A 20,690-nucleotide genomic window follows, 5' to 3' on the forward strand; every position below is an offset into this window, starting at 1 on the left:
ATTCAATTCTCTATCCCCTGAAATTCTATCACCGTTACCTCACTTAACTGCCAGATTTCATGTTTGTCTTATAACTGCATTCTTTAGGGAAACAGTAAAGAATAGGTATGGAAAATGTTCCCATGGAAACATAATACAAACTCTCAGACACCTTCATATTAGAGACAATTTAATCATATTATTGTTAATAACAGCAGAATGGTAATTTTACTTTTTCCCTCAGAGCATTTTTCATGGCCAATAAAATTAATTCAGAAGAAGGTGACATCACTCTGGAGCCAAGCGAAAGCCTGAGGATCAGGTCCTCCTATTCAACCTAGCAACTCTCTACATTATCCTATGGAAATATTTTTATAGAGTTTTAAAAATGGACTCCGATTTTTAACATGAAATAAGCACATGTCATTGTCAATTATGACTGGCTTTCTGTTGCTCTCCTCTAGCCTTGGTGCACAGTAAGGTGATAGCAGTGAGTCTCGGGTGCCCGTCTTACAAGGCCAGGGTTTATGTGACTTTGTTTTCAGGGGAAAAGGAGGGGTTTAATAATTTTAGAGCCCTGTTCAAGAAAGTCTGCTTACAATTAACTTAATTAATTCTATGACTTGGAATGGAAAACCTCAGACTTCCTTTTGGGGTTGGGTGGCTTTTCTCATCAACCTAACAGCTGACTGCCATCAGAACTCAGTGTATCTGATAATGTGTGCCATTTGCTTCAGCCATTCCAAAAAAGGAAACAACTTTTTAAAACACCATTTACAAAGAAATATGCTCAGAATAAAAATCATTGTATTACTTTACTGACAAATATTATAAAGAGGAGAATACAACTCTAGATTATTGTAAAAGGACCCCTCCCGTAGTTTCATTCAAATTGGACGCTTGCATTTCGGGAAAATACTATTGTTTTTCAATGCCATTATTGAGGAAGCCAACAAAAGCCAGCATACTTTTTTTCCCACAAATACTCCCTTCCAATCCTTGCAGCTGTCTGCCACACAGATGTTTTACATCAACATGCTTATGGTGTTTTACATCCTATGGGCTATCTTTCCTGTGCTTCTGTCATGAGACATAAGACAGATTTTCCTAATGAAAGTATAAACTCGTATCATCAGCATAATGGCCACTTTAACTCCTATACTATCTACATTTTGGAGAAACAACTGACTTTGAATCAACTTTTATTAATATGTGAAACATATGTGAGTGTAAATGGGAAGAAATGAGGAAAGTACTGAGTGTTCCACAGTATGACTTGAGGGTCACATCTCAGAAAGTGCTCACATTGACTCAGTAGGGTTTGAATTTTAACTGTCATTTCAAAGTTCTATAGGGGATTGGATGGTAATCAATTCACCTTCAATAGACAGGAGACATTTTGAAATACAAAGTAAGGAATTATTATCACATTTGGGACCTAATGGCATGTAATTGTTTAGGGCACAAAAAAAGTCAATGAAGTGATCATAGATTAGAAGAATAGCCTAATTATAAATATGAACCAATATATACAATAGTATATGAAGTGTTGGGAAGCAATTGAGCCTGCTCTAGAATCTAGTTCCAAAATTAATGAGAGAAGGGAGAATGGAGAAACAAGTTGGTTCAAAACCAGATCAAATGGTAACTAGAAATTTAGACATTAAAACCATCATCAGTGGAATTGTTCCAAGTGGAGGAGATACAGAGAGACAACCAAGGAACTATGGTCAATAGAAATGATGCTATTTGAATTTGATCAACAACTTTTTAAAAGAATAGTTCAAATTATGATATTCAAACTTTGATTAAAAACAAACTATCTAAGAAAATGAGCTAAAGAATATTAGAATGAATTTTTTAGGAAACATGTCATTTCCCCTCTCCTGGAGATACTTAGTGACACGTATTACGAAAATTTCAAAAGTCTTCAATGACTTTGATTCATTTAAATTTGAAAGTATTTCACATGGACTTTCAAAGCCCTGAGCTTCTGAATTCTTTCACTGAACATTTTCAGTCCTGAAGCCAAAATAATTAACAAGTAGACAGTTTTCATCACATGAAAATAGTCAGGAAACTTATTTTTAAAGGGCATTTAGTTGCCTGTTTTTAAATCTATTTGACCAGATAATTCCTATCTGTGCACATTATCTGATATTGTATGTGTACTATTAACTGGCTCTATAGGAAGAAGGCATTAGAACAAAATAAGATTTAGAATGTTTATTCACTACATGGCCTAAAAGCCCACTTTCTAGGTTTGACAAAACCAAATGATTTACAACATGCATGCATCTCTTGTTCAACTTATGACTGAACACCACAGACACCACTTGAGGGACTGCAGCTGAGGACATTCTTAGTTACCACTGGGTTACATGGGAAAAGGGAACATCAGTCAAATCACCTGGAAATAATTTCAAATCTTTATGTATACACATACTAAAAGATGCATTGCCAAGTATACTAGAAGTAGTTGGCACTGTGACATTCTAACCTCTTCTGTGCTGAATGACCTAGGAATGATGGTCTTAAGGACAGAAGAATTAAACAAGAACCTAGACTTCAGGTTACATAGGGGAAATATGTATGTATTTTATACCAAATTCTATACATTAGCATGAGCAGAAAATAATAAGTATCAACCACTTTTGTATGTAATATAAATTAAATTTAATGTGGTCAATCTATTTAAATCCTAGGAACTTGCTTTTTACGCACCCATGTAAATTCATTTAGATAAACCATGTAAAATCTGCCAGGAATAATTCTTTAATAATACTCTCTCTATGACTACAGGCAAGCTTGGGTTTCCATTTTACCCTCAAGGAGAAAATATGTTACATTTTTTTCCTGGTGTTAATTTTATACAGTGATGGAAAAATTAGTTAAGGGAGATACTCAGTCACTCGATTCACCCCTTATAACTTTTCCAGTCCATCCCTTCTAACCATTAACCCAAGCCTGTTCTTTCATCATGTTGGTAACCTAATGTAAAAGTAATTTTATAACCTGATTTACATAAACTTTATTAAGGACAAAATTTGGCATAAACAAATATGCATGTCATATATGTATACATATATGACTCTATTTAGGATTAGATTTTTCATTATTATTGTTATTTTTCTGAAAAGGTTTATGGAACACTTTGTTGTTTCAAGGCCCAAGAAGAAAAGCTAGCATTTGCTAGGCCTTTTAGGATCAACAGCTTGAATTAAGCTAACACACAGCATATCGCTATAACACCCAGAAAAGCATGTCTAAAGCGGAGATACAGGCAGAGGCAACCTAGCAGGGAGACAGAAGTCTATGAAATGAAACCCTTCGTGCTTCTATCAGCTCACAGATCCACTCTCTTTTCCAATACACTGCTTAGGTTCATAGCTCAGTCTTTTTCTCACTGAAAAATGCCTGTATATATTTCACTCTAAAAACAAATTAATAACAAGCCAGTATATTTTCTAGTTATTTTAGTTACCTATTGTTTAACAAAAAGAATTAGAAAGCTAGTTCACAACTCTCCTGTGGTATATTGATATTTAATTATTATATTAGTCAATGTCAGACTTACACAAGGTCATTAAAATATCTAAGTAGTTGTCATTTAGCTAAGATAATACAGACCCTAGAGTAAATATTACCATAAAAATTTTGACTAGTTATTCTTTAGCTAAGTGCTCTATAATTATAATACTATGTAATGTGATTGATGTTTAAAAATAATTTAAGTATGTCTGAAAATTTAAAATATGTATAGCACAAGTGCTATTTAAAATTAATATTATAAGGTAAACCTATCTGAATATAGCTAAATTATGCTACATATTGCAAAGAGGCTACTTTAATTAAATCAAAGAAAAATTACCCAAAAGGCACATATTCTATTACTTGAAACAAAATGAAATATGTGAATTATTTTAATTATTTGATGGTTCATTTTTAGGTAGAAAAAGAACATAATCATTATCAGTTTCAGCACCAATACTCACCTGCAGTGACTTAAATTTAAATTTAAACTTCTGCTTGAAGACAACTTAAACAGGATTCAAATGCTTTGCTCAAATGCTATTGGCTTAACATTGTCATACCAACAATGAAACTGCATTTAAAGCCTCGATTAATAGGAAATGACAATTCAGGAATTGGTCTATGATTCTTGGTATAATAGCGAGCACCTAAGACTCTAATCTGACATTCCCATCTCCTCAAAAACACAAACAAACAAAAACCTACTCGCTAAACTCCCTACCTTGCTTTAACCATTATGCTGGTATTAAGCCTGTTGCACCTAAGTCACTGAATTCTTTCTGTTCCATGCACATTGCACAGGATACAGAGTCCATCTCAACAACTACTTGACCCTCAGTGAATCTCGTTGCTGCAGCTTTTTAAATCCCTATATTTTTAGAAAGATATCAAACACTTACGTTTAAAGCAGTAGGCATCAAATCTGCTATCAGGGGTAGGGAAGCATGTCTGGTTCTCAAAACGATACAGGGTTCTCACCCCAAGTAGACCACCTCCACACTGGGCCCTGGCCACAGTCACAGGGTGCCGCACACTGGCATCCGACAGCCACCCGTAATCACATTGGTCAAAGCCATTCCTCCAAGCTGCATGAAGTTCCCCAACCGTCGCCAGCCTGGCATCCTGGTTTTCACACTCTTCTTCTGCCTCCTCAAAGGTGAACTTATTTGGGGCAGTGATGTGAAACACATCGCCTGGAATAAGAGGAGGAAGAAAAAGAGCGTTAGGTTTACTATTCATTCTTTGCCTGTTTTGATAAATGTGGAGAGGATATGTGATACAGTAAGGAGGCAGCTTCTCATGTGATAAAGCAAAGAACAACATGATTACTTCAATAAAAGTATTATTACTATATAATAAAAAGAATACATCACACAAGTTTAATATATATGTGTTTGTGTATGTATGTATGTGAATGTGTGTGTGTGTGTGTTTCCTTCCAAAAAGTTGGTGGAGCATTCATTTGCTAATAACATTTGATAAATCATCTTTTAAAAAATAAATCTTTGCAAGTGATTCTTTGACATCCTGTCCAGGAAATGCTAAAATCAAACAGTAGTTCTCTGACATCCTCTTCCCTCATATTACTACTGCCCAAACAGATTAATTTTCTTGATCAAACTACTAGTTAAGAAAGTCCTTAGGAATCTGACTTGGAGAAGAAGAGAAACAGTAGAAACTAAAGGAGTCTTCATTCCACCTTGAATCCCTGGCTCAGGGTTGCTGTGACAGGTCTGTAGGTCACAGTTACATAGCAGCAGAAGGCTAAGAATGTCTGAGGGCTGACATCAACTCCCACTGGACAGCATAAGGAACCCTAGCTTCTATGGGGGAAACCTCCCTCCTTATTTATTTCCTACTTGTTCTACCCAGAGAAAACTACACATGCTCTAATTTTCACAAAATCACCAGAAACGTCAGCAGGGGTTCTAGGCAAATCAAGAGACTATTATACCTGCTGATCGAATTATCAAGCAAATCCTGAACGCTTATTGTGGTTATCACTAGATCCAATTAGCAGAGATGAGTGCTCATTTTTGTGAACATATTATGATAAAATTCTGGAAAACTCTGATGGGGGAAGTCCTTCTGTGTATATGTTTGTCTATTGGTTGATACATAAAGCACTGTTGGCCAATAGAGAAGCAAGATAGATGGGGCTAGGAGTCAAGGAGGATTCTGGGAAATGTAGTAAAGGAAAAAGTCACCATGTGATCCCGGCAAGAGAGGATGAATGCCACTGGCGTCCTCAGTAAGATAAGTCTTTATAAAATATATAGATTAATGGTTATGGTTGATACTTAGGACAGAGCTAGCAAATGAGAAATCCTAGTCATTGGCCAGCAGCATTATAACTAACATAAGACTCTGTGTGTTATTTGGGGGTCCTAACGTGGTGGCAGGGTTTGGGAAGCTGGCAGGGCTTGGGCAGCTGGTGGAAACCGTTATCATTACAAAACTCAGTTGGTTGATGTTTTTAAGATATGAGGACAAATGGCTGAAAGTCAGAGGAAACATTGAAGAACACCAAAATAAATATAACTTGAACAGGAAGGAGAACAAATGAAATGGAGAGGATGCTAAAATTCTGATAGGTCAGTATTCCAGAATCCAAGGTCCTCTTTCTATAACTCAGAGGTGATCTCTAACTCTGTGATATATGAGACAGTAAGAACGAGTTCTTAGGATGTCAATCTATGATCTACCATAGACACTAGCCAGATGGAATAAGTAACTGCTTAAAATGAATAGTGCTATTAGTCTAAGTATGTGATAGTTTTATGAGAAAAAGAAAATTAGTCATAGGGGAAAAATAGCCAAAATATACATATCAGATTTTCTTACTAAATGTAAAATTCATACTGGGGAAAATAAACCAAATCCCCACTAAGAGATGTTAGCTAAAGAGAAAGAAAATTATTTTTGTCATGGGGTTAAGAATAGGTTTACGTATTATATCACCAAGACTGTCAAACAGCAACAACACAATAATCTCAAAGCCAAAAATGCACAGGAAGCACACCTTCCCCCTCCCTACTCCTGCAATATCCAGCCTTGCCCCCGACTCTACCAGTTACACAGTGTGTATTTAGTAATATATGTTCAATAAATGGCATTTCTAGTTCTTGTTAGAAATCATGTTTTTTTTTTTTCTTTTTTAACTCTGGTGCTACCTGGAACTGAATTTCATCGATAAACTTGGCACAAAGCAACTTGGAAGTTATCAGCCTGAGCAGCTTCCCTTTGCTCAGCATCACACCTGGCTTAGGCCTCAGATGGATGCACATTTAGGGAGGGAACATGTCCATATCTGTCCATTAAAGGCAGAACACATGGGTTTGTTGTCACAGCTGACCTCACTCTGGACATCTTAGCATCCTGTATTGTTACACACTCTGCTCTGAAGCCAAACTGCTCTTCCCTGAGACTACCAAAAGTGACCTGCCAGCCAGCTTGAGGCAAAGAATATTACTCATTAAGGAAAACTCCACTTCTAGAGACAAAACCAGAGAAATAGCTAATAAGGAGTAATGACCCCCAGGATAGCTGGATCCCAAAGGGCAAAAATGACCGAATATTAAAATGAATTAAGGTTTAGTTGTTGCCAAAATGGTTATAAAGGGAAATGACATTTTTATTCACCAGTGAGAAGCTACTTACTAAACTTTCCATGTAAGAATTATCAAATCTAACCTCACATCAATGATTTAACTAATTTGAAGGATACAACTTCCCTTCATATCTGTAATATCCACAGAAGAGTGATTATAACTAACTGAACTTCTGTGATCCCAAGGCTGATTCATTTCTACTCCATTTATCTGTAAGAAGTTTTCTAACCTCACAAAAGTTTCATTTCACTAACTTTATATTTTGTATTTATTTTGATTTTATTTACAGGTATGGATATGTGTCTCTCTGTGTGTATGTTCATGTGCATGCCAGTTCCCTCAGACCCTAGAAGATGACAGAGTCCCTGATACTGGAGGTAAAAGTTGTTCTGAGCAAGGCAATGTGAGTTCTGGGAACCAAATGTGATTGTCTGTAAGAAGAGCAAGTGCTATTCCATCTCTCCAGCCCCAATATTTTAAAAAACATACATTGAAAAAAATCATGCATTTCTTGACACTTAGATGAAAATTAAATATTTAAAAAGGTTCTTTGAGATTATTTTAAGGCAAGGATAAGATAAAATGTAGTCACTCATCCTCTGTGGCTTAATAGTTATTTTGGAATAATAAGAAAAAGGAAAGAAAATATATTAACTTTAACTTTGCTCCAAAATTAATGACTTAAGCATAAACATTATCTTTGCTCATCTCAAAGCCCTGATGATAAAACAAAGGCTATATCAAATGACTATATTAATGTCCTTTAGTTTTTTGCAATTGCAATTAATGCACAATCCATAGCAAACTACACTGCCTACACATGTAAAGCTGCAATTTCACTGAACAAGTGAATCAAGTTACCAGACAGAACAAAAGTAGAAGAGAAAAAAATCCAAGCATGTAACCCATGGTTGTATCAAAATAGCAAATGAAGCAGAAGGTAAACCAGAATAGGGTTCTTTGGTCATGGGTCTAAGTCAGCAATTTAAAACAAACTAAGGAGGTCTTCTCTTTAATACAATAGGGGCATGTCTTTCAGCAAATAAAGAAAATGCATTCATGTTTGTATCCCAGCACCATCTTTGGAGTTTAGGAGACAGATCCAGAGCCTTCTGGGAGGAAATTGAATTTTTACTAGCTCTATTACTTCTCATACACACATGTAACTGAGCAATCAGTGTAACCTTAGATTTAGCAGACAGTTGTCTCCTAGGAGGAGAATGACTTTTTATATTTGGACAAAAATCCACTATAAAGTTCTAGGGATGGCTTCACCAAAACAGCTTATGTGAATTTTTAAAGGTTTATACATACACATTCATAAAACATAATGAAGGATAGAGGATTTTACACACAAGGTAATTTGGGTATTCAGATAGAAGACACCTAAACAGTATCCTATGTCATATTGTCACACATTTTCAAGCTAATTGCTTCACATTTTATCCTACTCTTCTTTTGATTGCCTCTTCAGGGCTGGTCAAAAACAGTGGTTCTCAATATGTGGGTCACAACCTCTTGGGGGTCAAATGTCCCTTTCACTTGGGTTTCATATCAGATATGCTGCATATCAGATTTTTACTTTATTATTCATAGCAGCAGCAAAATTACAGTTAGCAAATAGCAATGGAAATAATTTTGTGGTTGGTGGTCACCACAACAAAAAGAACTGTATTAAGAGGTCACAGCATTAGGAAACTTGAGAACCACTGGTCTAGAAAGAACTAGAAGGCATTTTATTTAGATTTTAATATTCTGCTGACATTACACAAACTAGAACTTTCTTAATCATGGGGCTTAACATCATCAGGAATATTGAGGAAACTTATTTGTTTGACCAGTAGTGACGGCAAGACTCCCAGAAAGCAGAGAAGGCCTGTACTTTTTCCACACTTCTGAGTGCCGGATGGAAAAGACACTTCTTGGCAGACTAAAAGGTGACACATACTGAAAGAGCAAGCAATGGTGAAACAAATTAAAGCATGAAAAATGATCCCTGGTGTTCAAACATTAACACTTCTTCCCAGGAGACACAGCAGAACTGTTAAAAGTCCAGAGCAATCCCAGGATACTAAGTAAAGCTGTTGACTTCTCTCAGTGCTCAAAGCTAGGGCCTAACCATGGCCTCTGAATCAGGGAATTTGCTGAGTGGCATCAAAAATCCTGTTTCTTTTTTTTTCACATGTGTTCATTGGTCCTGTTCTACTATGTGTTGTGACTATCAGTTCAGTATGCTGGCAAAATCCATGCTCCCATTTTTAGTTTCACCATGAAACGTGTGTGTGTGTGTGTGTGTGTGTGTGTGTGTGTGTGTGTGTGTGTGTGTGTGTGTGTGTGTGTACATGGACGATATATATCATTGCTATTTGGGTAAAACTTACATGTGAGAACCTTATCATTAGCTGAAATGGTTCAATTGGAAGTAACCAGAAAAGATGAACATCTAAGTACCCATGAGTCAAAACCACTTGCCAAATAAGCCAGAACACACGGTATTAACAGCAATTCAATATAATCATTTCTTCAAAGTATTGACTTCAACTTTTTCAAAGGATTTCACCCTTTCTCTGTCATATTTTGACTAAAATACATGTATACTCCTATAAACAACGCTAAGTTAAAAATGAATAAATGGATGTTCATTATCCTCTGAGTCACAATTTTGTTTGGGATAGTATCTCATCAACACTGTTAACTGACTCCTTAAAGAGACACTACTTATATATACTACAAACCTGTGTCAGTTCCACTAAGACTGGGTCTCATGACCTTCACAAAAGCCAGTCTTCTGCAAACAGTGACAAGGATACTCTAGGCTGGCAGAATAACTTCACTCAAGCTCAGAGGCCAGGGTCAACATTAGGCTGCAGTGTTTCTCATTTGGGAGTAAAGACGCTAGAAAGGTACATATGTGCTTTCCAAATGTCTCACTTGCTCTGGGCTGAGGTTGAGGCAAAAAATGTATATTAGCACTAATAGACAGGTACAGTTATGTTGAATGACAGAGGAATACATGAAAATCAATAGACTCCTGCCCACTTGAAGCAGATAATGAGAAACAGGAATTAAGAAAAATCCATTTACACTCACATCAAAAATACAATACTAAGAATAAGTTATACAAAATTATGTAAATTATGTAAATTTCATCCTCTGGAAATTATAAGCATTCTTGCATGTGTGTGTCCCATGTTCATGGACCAGAAGGCACAATTGTTATAGCAAAATACTCCCACTTTCTCTGTAGCTCAATGCAGTCTCTACTGAATCTCAGCTGACTTCCTTCTGGAAACTGGCAAGATGATTCCAAAACTAATTTAGAACCCAAGAGACTCAGAATAGCAGCTACATTGGAAAAGAAGAACAAAATAAGTCTCACATGTTCCGGCTTCAAACTTTACTACAAAACTATACCAATAAATGCAACATTGTAGTGTAAGCCAAAAATTAAGATATACATATGTAACCCTCTCAGCTTGTAGGTAGAGAATATGAAGATGAGCTCAAGGCCAGCCTTGACTACAGAGGAATTCTGTGGCCAGTCAGAGTTATTAGAGATTCTGCCTCAAAAATCACAACAGAAAGTAAGAGAATAAACAATATACCAATGATATAAGGATGGACAAGTAGATCAATGCTACAGAGTTGAGAGTCCAAAAATGAATATATGCTGCTTGATTTTGTTTACAAGAGGGTTAAAAACTCATTAAATAGGGAAAAATATACACCTTGTGAGAAATTGTGCTGGGGCAATAGAATGACTTTGAACCTATATCTCATGGTATATATAAAAAGTAACTTAAAATGAATCAAAATAAACGTAAGAGAGTTAAAAGTTTTAAAATTCAGTGCAGCATGGTGGCACCTGTTTTTAATCTCAGCACTCTGGAAGCAGGAAGATGGATGTTGAGTTTGAGGTCAGCCTGGTCTACAAAGTGAGTTCCAGGACAGCCAGGGCTACACAGAGAAACCCTGTCTCATAAACTAAAATCAACAACAAACAACAAGTCATGGAATTCTTTTAAGAAAACAAAATGGAAAGTTTTTATGACTGGAGATTTGGCAATATTTTCTTAGTGTTGACACTAAAAGGACAACAGCAATAAATGAACTAGATTTGGTAAAAATTAAAAACTTCTTCAAAGGGGTCCTAGCAAAACAGTTCAAATAACGCCTCTCAGACTTGGGGAAATGTTTTCAAGTAACATAAAAAGTGATGGCTAACAATTTAAAGAGAGACAGAAAAAAGATAATGTTTAAAGAAAATATACAATTTCTATCAAGAATTTCTTGCTTAACTATCATGCATGTTCATGCCTCAGTTCCAGGATCTTGGTGCCATTCTGACTCTCTGACTTTTATGGGGGCTACCTGATGGGGGAGATATATATATATATATATATATATATATATATATATATATTACTGTTACTCTTATTTGTTGATGAATAATACATTGATTGGCCAGTAGCCAGGCAGGAAGTATAGGTGGGGCTACCAGAGGAGGAGAATGCTGGGGAGAGGAGGCAGAGAGAAGCCTAGAGGAGACACCATGCCACTGAAGGAGTAACATGCTGGATTATAGGTAAACCACAGCCTCTTGGCAATACATAGACTAATAAAAGTGGGTTAATAATTAAGAGAGAGCTAGCCAAAAAGAAGCCTAAGCCATCAGCCAAACAGTTTATAATTATTATAAGTCTCTGTGAGTTTATTTGGAGAAAAGTATCTGTGGGACCAGGTGGGACAGAAACTACATAAATAGCTCCCAGTGTGCTGAGGGACCTCCCCTTCTAGAACCCACAGACTAGCAAGTGAAAAAACTGAAAGCAAATATTTTCAGGGTGTATTTACAATAATACATTCAAGATGCCTGGAAGATAATGGTTAGAGAACTCAGGGAAAGAGACAACAGATAAACTTCCTACCCAGACACCCTGAATATGGGTTTCAATTAGGAGGCCTGGGCAATCTATGGGGCCTCTGGCAGCAGATCAGTATTTATCCCTAGTACATGAATGGACTTTGGGAGCCCATTCCACATAGAGGGAAACTCTCTCAGCCTAAACATATCCATGGGGGTGGGAGGGTTAGACCCTGCTCCAATGATACAACAGACTTTGAAGTTCCTCCAAGGAAGGCCTCATCCTCCCTGGGGAGCAGAAAAGGGATGGGATAGGGGGTTGCTGGGGACCAGGAGAGGAGGGGAGAGAGAGGGAACTGGGATTGACATGTAAAACAAGTTTATTTCTAACTTAATTTTTTTAAAAAAGGAAAAAATATATAGAGAGAGAAGGTCCTCAGGGGAGATAAAACCTAAAGGCAGGACTGCATAGAAATCACAGGCCATGAGCAGACAGAACACAGGTCTCTACAGTTATAAGAGAAGGAACTCTGAGGCGATCAGTCATGTTTGGATGTGAGCCTAGGATTGATTCCTTTGCAAGGGAACTTAATGGGTCAAGCATGAAGAGAGGCTGTCTGACCTCTTTTGTCACACTCCCATTTATCCCAGAGAAAATACAATGCCTTTAAAAAAATGCCAACTTTTCTGTCAAGTACTTGCTATCATTAGAAACCCAAACAAATGTTTCTATTTAAAAGGGATTGGTTGTTCTCATTTAAAAGGGATTGGTTGTTTTTGTAAGTTTGAGGTATTTTTAGCTTGTGCTCTTTTCAGCGTGTTCTTACCTATCTCACCTGGGAATTGTTTTTTGCCATAACTGCAGCGAGGCACACAAACCTTCTAACCCACCACCAGCTTTGCCACAGAAATACAATAAATCACAGAGCACCTTAAAAAGACTTAAACCCTCAAATGGTTAAGACCACAGCAATGTGCTGTTTGTACATGACTCTGCGGAGTGGTAGAGGCCAGATTGTCCCTGAATGCTGTGATATGGACAGACAATGTCCAGGCAGAGTAAATTTATTTCAAACAAATTTGAAGGGTTATATAAAACCATTTATTGCTATGGTATGATCTTTTAATTATTCAATAATGTTCCAGTATTGAGTTAATCACATTCAAAATGATCCCTCTTCACGATGCCCTGTTTCCAGTTGGTCCATCTGACTTTCAAGTGCCACAACTCAAGCTGGCTTTGACAGAGCATTGCACTCTTAACAACTTAGATCAAGTCTATTTTAAAGATATCTCTAGAGATAAAATGGCGTAGTTTGCAAAGACATTTTCAACATTTAACAATCTCCATGGCTAGAAAATTTCACCTCCTATAGATCGTACTATAGGTGTGGCTTCAAATGCTTTTCTTCTCTGACTGCAGTGGGAGCAAAGAATCCCCGAATTCCCACAAATGATACAGCAGCTAACATTTATTAGTTACTAACTTTATGCAAAGGCTACACATATTGTCTCATTCGATTTCCTACCATGCTTTAGAAGAAAATACTCCAAATTGTTCTAAATTTCACAAAAAAGTAACCATTTAAAGCTTAAAGATGAAAAATTTACCTGACAAGTAGTGAATGGCAGGATGGAATTGAGACAAGGTATTTCTTCTTAAATAATGTTTTATTCATTCCTTAACACTTTTATACAATGTATTTTTAATCACATTTACTCCCCTCCAAACTCTTCCCAACTACAAGAGTAGTTGTCCAGCTACTCTTGGGAGTGAGGCCTACCCTGGAATGTGGTGAATCTGACTTTCCCTCTCAAAGCAGGTATCAATTGCCAATAGTACCTCAACTAATAGTGGGATTTCATGCTTGCCTTCCCTTCAGCATTCAGATTTATCTAAAGGCACTTCATTTACTGATTTTATTTTTTTTAATAGTCTCACTATATACTTCTGCCTGGCCTGGAACTCACAATGTAGACCAGACTGGCCATAAACTCACAGAGCTCTTCCTATCTCTGCCTCTATGTGCTGAGATTTATCTCTGCCTCTATGTGCTGAGATTAAAGGCAGACCTTACCAGGCTGGTTTGACCTTTCTGTTCTTGATGCTGAAGTGATCTGCCTCAAAAGTCTGTGTTTGGCATGGTATTCACCCTTCCTAAGTACTGGAGGTCCCTACTAGGCTACTACTTGAGTTACAATGATCAGACTTCCAATGGTATAAAAGTAACATGTATTCCAAAAAATCTTAATATTAACTGTCAGTTTTGACATATTCTGGAACCAACCATATGCAGATTAGTTTCTCACCATGTTGGTACCAGCATTAAGCCAGAGTTTCCATTCATCCATTCTATCAAATAAGAGCAACAACTGGTAATCTTCAAGTTACTGTTGCTAAGTGCTAATACTTGTAGGCTACATATTAAAGTCATGTTCAATTTATAATAGATTTATTGGTATGTAACCTCATCACAAATCCAGTCTCTACAGGGTCTCAATCTTTTATATATTTTTCTGAATCATTTTGTAATCTCAGCTCTACTTTCAGGGCATCTCAACATCTTCCAAATTCAGTTGATAGGAAAATGGAGATTACATGTAATAATGATTATTACATGTAATAATCACATCTTTATTCACATGAATAAAGATGACTACAGACTTGTCATGTGGCATATAGCATGACAAAATCAACAGACTTTGAACCATGTTGTTGTAGTACATAAAATTTGGAAGAGAGAGAAAAGAATCAATACAAACTGAATTTGTATTGATTCTTTCATGAATCTTAACTTCTGTATTCCTATTTTAAACTCTAGTTCCCATTGACTTTTTAATAACATTCTGGTCCTAAATCATATCTAAGAAAATATCATAAGAGCTAGAACATTTCTAATAGCACAAGCTAATGTTGAAGTACTCACTAGTGGGTATAGCTGATGTATATGCCCTTTTATAGTTTCTCATCTATATTTTTCAAAATAAAACTGAATATTATATTCATATGCTAAACTATGCCATAAATACCACTTTGGAAAAGTCAGAAAACTGACTGGTTATAATGTAGATAACTAGTTAACTTTTAAGAAAAATGTCAATGTACATACGACATTCTAAATTAAGAAAGAGAAAATGCTTAACATTTTGTTATTGTAACATCTTTCATGATAAATAGCTAAATTTTAAAAAAAATAGTGTCAGGATCTACAATTTTAACCACCTTCACCAGCTCTCATATACTTGGCTTTCATGAACACAATAAATATGGGTGGAAATTATTAGATTCATGAACACAACAGTAGACATATTTTGTAAGCATTCTGGCTCACTTTCATATTACCTTTATTAGAACAGCAATTGAAAAAAAACAGAAGTAATTATGTGTTGTCTGCTTTTCACACCAATTTTTTCCATTCAATTCAGCTGAAGGCCAGAACTTTAGCAAATGAATGAGATAAGCTTTATATGAATGATTGTGATCTTCTACTTAAGTCACCGGCCATAGACATTTATTTAGCCCTCATCCCAATCCAATTTCAAAGTGAAAGAAAAAAAAAAACAGTGTCTGAAGATTTTTCCAATTTCATAAGGGCAATGCAAAAGGTTGCAAAGGCTTCCCCAGCAGTGTCATCATAAACATGCTGGTGTCCCCAGAATCATCAAACGTCTATGAAAGAAAAGCCTTGTTCTGTTCTATTGACACAGATTTTAAACAGTGTTTGACACACAGTTTGTATTGATTCTTTTCTCTCTCTTCCAAATTTTATGTACTACAACAACATAGTTCAAAGTCTGTTGATTTTGTCATGCTATATGCCACATGACAAGTCTGTAGTCATCAAAGATGTGAAATATTTATTCCAAGTAATATTATACAGTGGAGTTCGATTCCATTGGGACAGAAGCAGACTTTACATAGAACACCTCCTTGGAAATAAGTATGGTTACAGAGGTAGGAAGGGACTCCTATAAAAAATAGCAAACCCATGCCTGTAAGCCCAGCACTGGGAAGGCTAAGGCAGAAGGACTGTGAGTTTGAGTACAATCTGGAATACACAGCATTGTTTAAAAAAAAGAAAAGACTAATAAATCCTTCCTCATGAAACTTACCATATATATATATATATATATATATAATATATATATATATATATATAGAGAGAGAGAGAGAGCTATTCTCTGACAGAATTTAATTCCTGAACACCAAAATCCAAAATGACACTTGCTAGTGGTGAGAGCCAACTTCCAACTAGTACAATGTGGCTAAGACAGCCCTGGAATACATCTATCATCCAAGCTTTTGAAATGTCTACAGCCTTAGAAAACAGGTCTCATGGTTTTTGTAAGGTTCACTGGACAGTAAGCCAACAGAGGGATCCCTGAGTACACAAGTCTGGCTTTCCACCAAGAAGTCTGGCTTAAGATTTTTGTCTGAATGTTCACCATATCACTAAGATTTGGTAAGGTTCTTACCAATAGATTGGATGTCATAAATACCTTTCATAAACTCCCTCTGTCTCTGGTGCAGCATCATATATATATGATTGAGGTCTTGAGAGACTTTATTCTAAAATAAAAACCCTTCTACAAATTTCCACCCTAGTGAGATAGCAATGGGATATCTATTTATTGGAACCAGGCCTTCCGATTAACCATTTCCAATAAACAAACAAACAAACAAAAAACCTGTTGTTAAAAACTATTTTATGATATTGTAAGCAGCTAAATAAGAGGAAAGGTTCTAATTTTATACACATCAACAGTAGCTTGGCTAATACCTGTGTCTCCCTTTACCCATATAAAAAATAGGGGCTGTTGGCACTAGAATCTGTCACTTAGAAAACACACTAAGTGGTATTAAGTCACTGTAACAAGAATGCTAAAGTACTCTTCAAGGCACAATTAATCAATGCATAAGGAAAATGTGAGCTGTTTATATTCTAGCTTGCACATCTTATGAACAGAATTGTAGGAACAAAAGCCTGATAAAGTGGCCCATACCTGACCCCAGCTACATGAGGTGGAAGAGCGTGATTTTTTTTTTTTTTCTGAGACAGGGTTTCTCTGTGTAGCTTTGGAGCCTATCCTGGCACTTGCTCTGGAGACCAGGCTGGCCTTGAACTCACAGAGATCTGCCTGCCTCTGCCTCCCGAGTGCTGGGATTAAAGGTGTGTGCTACCAATGCCAGACCAGCGTGATCTTTTGAGTCCAGGAGTATGAGACTTGCCTGGCCAGCACGCAAACTCAAAACAACAAACAAATAAAAACACCAAATAAGCAGAATCACAGAATTCTAATGCTTGAAGGGACTGTCTCATCTAATCTCATTACTATAATTATTTATATACTTGGGCTTCTAAGATATCTGTCCCTATAAATGAAAATCCATTTCAAAAGTCATAAAAACTTCTATCCTGTTGGAATAGGGTTCAAGAATGGAGTTGTATGAGGAGAACTGTAAGTGCTTGTGAGAAAACCAGAGTCTTGCAACCTCAGTTTCTTCAAAAACATGAAATTGTTCTTGAAATGTGTTTGTGCAACTCCCATATATATCAGATAGGAGTGAGTTTGCTTCAGATTATTCATTACAACTAGAAAAATATGCTTTGCCACATGCAGCTTGACCACCACATACAGCCTGTCCTTGTGATCGTACTTATGTGACTCCTCTTAACCCTCAGTGTATCAAATGTCTGATGCTCTGAATAAAGTTGACTACTGCATGAGACTTAGTCTGCCTCATTTATTGACTCCATCTTCCCAGGTTTACCCTCTAGAGTGGTAAACACCATTCCTTGAACCTTTTATTGGAAAACTACTTGAACCCTTTAGATACTTCCACTGATGAGCTCAAATACTCTTTACTCTGGTGGAGAGAAATGACAGCTCTAAAATTAATCAGACTCTACCATCTTGAGGAGACAAGGTTTTATCTAAACTGGCTTTCGCAACCCTGCTAAATAGCAGTACCTACAACAGTAGGTGTTTTTAATGTCATTTTGAATGTGTGAAATGGTTGGGTGAATGACTCTTCTGAGAAATCCATGTGATAAAGAAGAAGAAATGTGGGAAGAAATCTGATAGCACCTCATTTGCCAGTTTATGGTGTTTTCCTTGGTGGGGAGCTATGTTTATCTTCACTTGGAGTCACAGGAGCTTGTCACCACAGGGTTTCTACCTGCCTCTCACTAGAATAGGTGCTGCCCTAACAGCTTTCTATTCTGAACATTCTAAAAGGGCAGCATGGCTGTGAAGAACCTGCCATTGGCCAAGTTATTTCTGTCCTGCATAAGCATTTACAAACCCCTCCTTCCCTTTTCATTGTAATTTTAGCTTATCTTACCACAAAATCATACAGTTGTGGAAATAAATGCTGCCATGTGGGATGCAAACAAGCCTGAAGACTTGCTCCATGCTCTTGCTTCTGGTTTCTCTTAGTTTTATCAATTCATATGAAGCTATAGAAGGTTAAATGTCTTACCATCCAGATGGTCCACATAACAATATACGTCATAGGTTTCATGGGGAGAGCGGAATCCATAGGTCCTGACTCCTTCCTTCCCCATCATGTCTCCATAACAGCCTTCTCTAGGAGTCCTTATGGGGTATCTAGGGAAGCAAAGGAGAGGTGAGTGGCACTCTCATTGACAAATTAATACTTAAAACTTTGGGGCTCAGACCTCTTACCTAACAGTTTGATCAGACAGCCATCCTGCATCACACTGCTCAAACCCATCTTCATAGGCAGCAAAGAGCTGCTCTGGGGTTGCTATGACTGCCCCAATGTCCAAACAAGCCTGTTGGGCAGTTGCAAAGTTCAGAGTATATCTACTGGTCGCTGCCCTGTAGTGAAACACAACTCCTGCAATGAAAGAAAACCACAAACTGTTTCAATGTTCAAATTCCCCACTGTGTCATGCAAAATTTCAGAACGAAATAACATACCAATTAATAATATTATCATAGCTACTTATTTTTACTATGCAAAACTCTTGCAGACTGCAGGTGTTTAACAATGTCACGTAAGTATCTAGGGGTCCTCCTCCTCATGCTACATTCTTGAAACATGCTGCATTAGGACATTTACTTTCACAGATAGTGTGATAAGGTAGAAATACACCAGGCTATGTGTGTGTGACAGTGCCTATTTCAGTCATCACTTTGCTCCCTACTCATAAACTAGTCTAACTCTCTAAATCTTAGTCTCCTGTCTTATCCGATAGACCTAATATTTACTTGATCTGAAGGTTGGGTAGAATGCAACACACAGTCCAAATATGCACCACATCCATTACTTAGCTAACGTTATTTTTGTATCTTCTATGACTGATACAAATGGACAATTTTCTTGCCAACAGAGGTCTGAAATAAACAGTTCTCAACACTCCCCAAGAAGTAAGGAATGTTTGCCTCCAGTTTCACTTTGTTGTATTTTACATATTGCTAAGGAAGCAGTTATAAACTGTGCTCTAGGATTCAAGAGATTGTCAAAGGGCTTCACAAAGAGCAGCTAAGGAATGAATTGACTGTCCTTTCTTTCCACTTTAATCCATTTTTAACTGGAAGAAATATGATTCATCAAAATGAATCTGACATGCCAGGGAAGTTACCAAAAACTACAGACTGGACCAACTGAGTTTCATAGTAAAGTCTTATCAAGTCATAGTAGTCAAGACCGCTTTTTGTTGTTCTTTGAAATGAATTGTGGTTCCCAAGATATATGTCACTCTCCTCTGACTCCTAGTCATTTCCTGGGTTTTGACAGATCTGTCTTCCACAGTCACACTGGCTATCAGACTCTCTCTCTCATGTTATTCTTCATATTGTGTCTCTATCTCAAGACAAGCCAGAAAAGAACTGAGGAAGACTAGAATAGCCATCTTACAGATAAGCCTGTTATCAGTGCCCACACAAAGAGAGCTGCATAGCATCTCATAGATGGAGTGACTGGCAAGGAGCATTCCTTTTCCTGTTTCTCATCTTTCATGTCTCAAAATGTCACCAAATGCCAATCTGTACCTTCATGTGGCCTCTCTAAAACTCTTTAAAATCATGCTTCTAGTAAACTTGAGAAACACCCTAAAATAGCATTTAAGCTTCAAGTGGGAACTAGAATGGGTTTAAATTGGTTTATAGTGGCTAAAGTTTCAAGTAATCTTGGGAATTATAAATCTTCCACATGTGCTGAATATTGGTACTAAGAGGGGACAGGGCAGAGGACCTCCTTGCCTAAGACAGTCCATCAGTCCATATTGTAAGTGTCTGCATTTGTTGGCATAAGAAGAGCATGGGGATTTAGTGGATACAGAGACAACAGGAAACAGATGAATTAACAGAATTAATGTTAAACTCAGTGAGTTTTTTTGTGGCACCTGAAATTTAAACCGTTTCCTTTTGGCTAAACAAACAAACAAAAAAGGTTTTTTTTTTTTTTTAAATAAAACTGCTTTTGGGCTGGAGAGATGGCTCAGCAGTTAAGAGCACTGACTGTTCTTTCAGAGGTCCTGAGTTCAATTCCCAGCAACCACCTGGTGTCTCACAACCACCTAGAATGAGATGCAAGCAGAAGACTATATACATAATAAATAAATAAAATCTTTAAAAAACTCCTTTTATGTATTTCTGAAAGGTAAATATTTTATAGGGAAATTGAGAGTTGGAGGAAAGTCTGTTCCATCATGTCTGGGTATTAGAGTTTT

General features: G+C 36.9%; 1 protein-coding gene across 5 annotated transcripts in view; it reads right to left on the reverse strand.

Annotated features, from left to right (window-relative positions):
* Vcan (versican) overlaps positions 1-20,690 on the reverse strand; it is a 98,184-nt gene that overhangs the window by 60,401 nt on the left and 17,093 nt on the right. For all 5 annotated transcript variants that reach the window (XM_035440486.1, XM_035440485.1, XM_027401771.2 and 2 more), the window contains exons 4-6: positions 18,679-18,853; positions 18,473-18,600; positions 4,413-4,706 (exon numbers count right to left, since the gene is read on the reverse strand). In XM_035440486.1, coding sequence (XP_035296377.1) covers positions 4,413-4,706; positions 18,473-18,600; positions 18,679-18,853 — 597 coding nt within the window. The remainder of the gene's footprint in view (positions 1-4,412; positions 4,707-18,472; positions 18,601-18,678; positions 18,854-20,690) is intronic.

The sequence above is a fragment of the Cricetulus griseus genome, chromosome 2 (assembly GCF_003668045.3).
Source record: "Cricetulus griseus strain 17A/GY chromosome 2, alternate assembly CriGri-PICRH-1.0, whole genome shotgun sequence".
Taxonomy (NCBI): Eukaryota; Metazoa; Chordata; class Mammalia; order Rodentia; family Cricetidae; genus Cricetulus; species Cricetulus griseus.